General features: G+C 32.1%; 1 protein-coding gene across 1 annotated transcript; it reads left to right on the top strand.

Moving 5' to 3' along the window:
• AAJ76_557000613 (pol polyprotein) lies at positions 1-343 on the top strand (the record flags this gene model as incomplete). The annotated part of the gene is made up of 1 exon (XM_024475986.1): positions 1-343. A coding segment is annotated over one exon (343 nt), but the record flags the coding sequence as incomplete, so codon positions are not given.
• Between the last annotated feature and the right edge of the window lie 271 nt (positions 344-614).

Raw genomic sequence — 614 nt, 5'->3', positions numbered from 1 at the left:
TTATAACTTACCGAAGAAATTAGAGAGTGGTATTGAAATAGAGATTAAGAAATTAATGGATAATGATTATATTCAAGATTCGGAATCGACATGGGTAAATAATTTACGACCCGTGGTGAAGCCGGATGGAATAATAAGGATTACAACCAACTTAGTATCATTAAACAAATTTGTAGAACAAGATAAATGCACCCTATCAAGAATTGATGAGACATTGTGCAACTTAAGTAAAAAGGTGGTGTTTTCAAAGATAGATCTTAAAGATGGGCTCTTCCAAATTCCTTTGGCTGAAAAGGATAGGCACAAAACCGCATTTAGGTACAAACATAAATTATATGAATGAATAGCGATACCACAAGACTCAAGAACGCACCTACTATTCTTCATAAAAAAATGGAAATATGTTTAGAAATGAAATTGGGAAAAAATGTTTCTGCTATGTAGATGATATCTAGATTTTTGAGAGAAATAAAAACAAACATGATGAAGCATATGGTAGGAGAATTTAGTCTATAAAAGACAACGGGCTGATGATTGGCGAAGAAAAAAGCAAATTTTAACACAATGAAATTGATTTTTGGGGGTTACAAAATTGGATACAACAATATTACCCC

The sequence above is a fragment of the Vairimorpha ceranae genome (genome assembly GCF_000988165.1).
Source record: "Vairimorpha ceranae strain PA08 1199 chromosome Unknown NODE_557, whole genome shotgun sequence".
NCBI lineage: Eukaryota > Fungi > Microsporidia > Nosematidae > Vairimorpha > Vairimorpha ceranae.
Note: the sequence above shows the minus strand (reverse complement) of the source record. Positions and strands in the feature narration are given on the sequence as shown.